This window comes from Geospiza fortis, unplaced genomic scaffold, assembly GCF_000277835.1.
Source record: "Geospiza fortis unplaced genomic scaffold, GeoFor_1.0 scaffold2556, whole genome shotgun sequence".
NCBI lineage: Eukaryota > Metazoa > Chordata > Aves > Passeriformes > Thraupidae > Geospiza > Geospiza fortis.
Genome location: NW_005054786.1, coordinates 71,175 through 73,087, shown reverse-complemented (window position 1 = coordinate 73,087; position 1,913 = coordinate 71,175). Strand labels below are relative to the sequence as shown.

Here is a 1,913-nt window from a genome sequence, read left to right as displayed (position 1 = left end):
GCCGGAGCCGGGCGGGGCCAGGGGCGGGCCAGGGGGTGGGGATGGAATTGGGAAGGGCTGGGATGGGATGGGAAGGGAAAGGAAGAGATGGAGCTAGAGCCGGCAGCAGGACCCCCGTGAGCCCAGGGGCTTCGGGAATGTTCGTCCCTCCCCGTCCCCTCGCTGCTGGGGTGTTTGGGGGGCAAATAAAAGGGTGAGAAAAAGAGTGAGGAACCCCCGTAAAGGTGACCAAAATAAGGGGGCACCCGGATTTGAACCGGGGACCTCTTGATCTGCAGTCAAATGCTCTACCACTGAGCTATACCCCCGCTGCTCGCCAGCGGCCGCCAGGGGACATTTTAGGGGTTGCTCGCGCCGTTCTGTGCGTAGAATGCAGGCTACGTGCACGCAAATGCGACTCGCCGGCCTCAATGCCCATGCCCTGGAAATACCGACAAAAAAACGAAAAAATGGGTAAAAAGACTAAAAACACTCTGTGAGGGGGCACCCGGATTTGAACCAGGGACCTCTTGATCTGCAGTCAAATGCTCTACCACTGAGCTATACCCCCGCTCGCCGCGCGCCTCGCGCCAGGAATCCCCTCTACCGGCGCCGCGGACCCACAGGTCTCCAGTTCGAATCCCGCCGCGCCCTCAATGCAAATTCCTTGTGGTTTTTACGCTGTTTTTAGCCCTTTTTAGGGGTGTTTCACCTTGGCGCTGCCTCCCTGGGGGTGTGCGCCCCGCTCGCACGCGCGTTACGTGTGCGCGCACGCGTAGGTGCGCGCCCCGCCCCCGCTGTCCCTCCCCTTTCCTTTTTCCCACCGCCTCCTCCCCTTCCCGACTATTTAAAGTCGCGACATCGCGGGCGGCGGCTCAGTGCAAGAAGAAGAAGAAGGCGGCGGAGGAGGGTGGGAGTGATTTTTTTTTTTATTTTTTTTCCCCCTCCTTCTTCCACGCGAGTTTTCCGCCATGAATCCCAACTGTGCGCGCTGCGGGAAGATCGTGTATCCCACGGAGAAGGTGAACTGCTTGGATAAGGTGAGCTCCGCAGGGTGGCACGTGGGGACTGGGACAAGGATTTGGGATTTTTTCCCCATAGGATCGCCTCTGCATGGAATGGTTTTTCCCTCATCCCCATTCCTGGCGGGTTTTCCATGGGATCCCGTTGTGCTGGGGGGTCTCCGGTAGGATTCCAGCCTCCCCCCCACAACCCGCGGGTGGCACTTCCTTATGGACACGGCTCTCCCCCCGCCCTATTCCCGGGAATATTTCCACGCTTTCCCACTTCAAACCTCGCTTTTCCCGGGGGGATTTCCGCGCTGGATCCCCTCCTGGTGGGACCCCAGGGGATCTGGGTCCCTCCCACCCCCCTTTCCCGGGGGTATTTCCATGTTCTCCCCCGTGTCCCGGGGGTCCCCAGGGGGAGGGGACAGGGACAGAGCTCTGTGCCCTGGGGGCTCCGGCAGCATCCCCAGCTCTTCTTTCCATAGCAAATATTTCTGTTTATTGGAATATCTCCTATTCAAAGGCGGCACATCCGTGTGGAGGCCCAAGGAAAGCAACAGTTAACGCTTCCCTGAAGCCGGGAACCTCATCTGGTTTCCATTATCGAGCTTTTTCCCCCTTTTTTTTTTCTTTTTTTTTTTTCCAAATCTTCCATCCCAGTTGCTACTTCCCTGTTCCAAAATCCCATTCCTCCACTCCGGGGCTGCCTCCCTTAACCTGGAATTTTTTTTTTTTGGAGTATTTTCCTCTCAAAACCAAAGCTCTGGTGGAAGCTGGAGGTGGGGAAGGTGATGGTGGGGCTCCATTCCCGCTTCTCTTCCCATGGGATTTCCTTTGCTCTCCTCCCCCTCCTCTCCCAGCCTTCTGGGACAACCAGTTTAGGGACTAAAAAAAGTAACTGGGAAGAATGCTCCGCTCTCCAGCGGC

General features: G+C 57.6%; 1 protein-coding gene and 2 non-coding genes across 3 annotated transcripts in view; 1 reads left to right on the top strand and 2 right to left on the bottom strand.

Moving 5' to 3' along the window:
• Positions 1 to 236: 236 nt before the first annotated feature.
• On the bottom strand, positions 237 to 308 carry TRNAC-GCA. Its single transcript has one exon. It is a non-coding gene; the product is annotated as a tRNA-Cys (tRNA).
• Positions 309 to 478: 170 nt separating this feature from the next.
• On the bottom strand, positions 479 to 550 carry TRNAC-GCA. Its single transcript has one exon. It is a non-coding gene; the product is annotated as a tRNA-Cys (tRNA).
• A 278-nt stretch (positions 551 to 828) lies between these two features.
• Positions 829 to 1,913, top strand: part of LASP1 (LIM and SH3 protein 1) — a 32,034-nt gene continuing 30,949 nt past the window's right edge. The window contains exon 1 of the mRNA XM_031065456.1: positions 829 to 1,019. Coding sequence (XP_030921316.1) covers positions 951 to 1,019 — 69 coding nt within the window. The 5' untranslated portion in view covers positions 829 to 950. The remainder of the gene's footprint in view (positions 1,020 to 1,913) is intronic.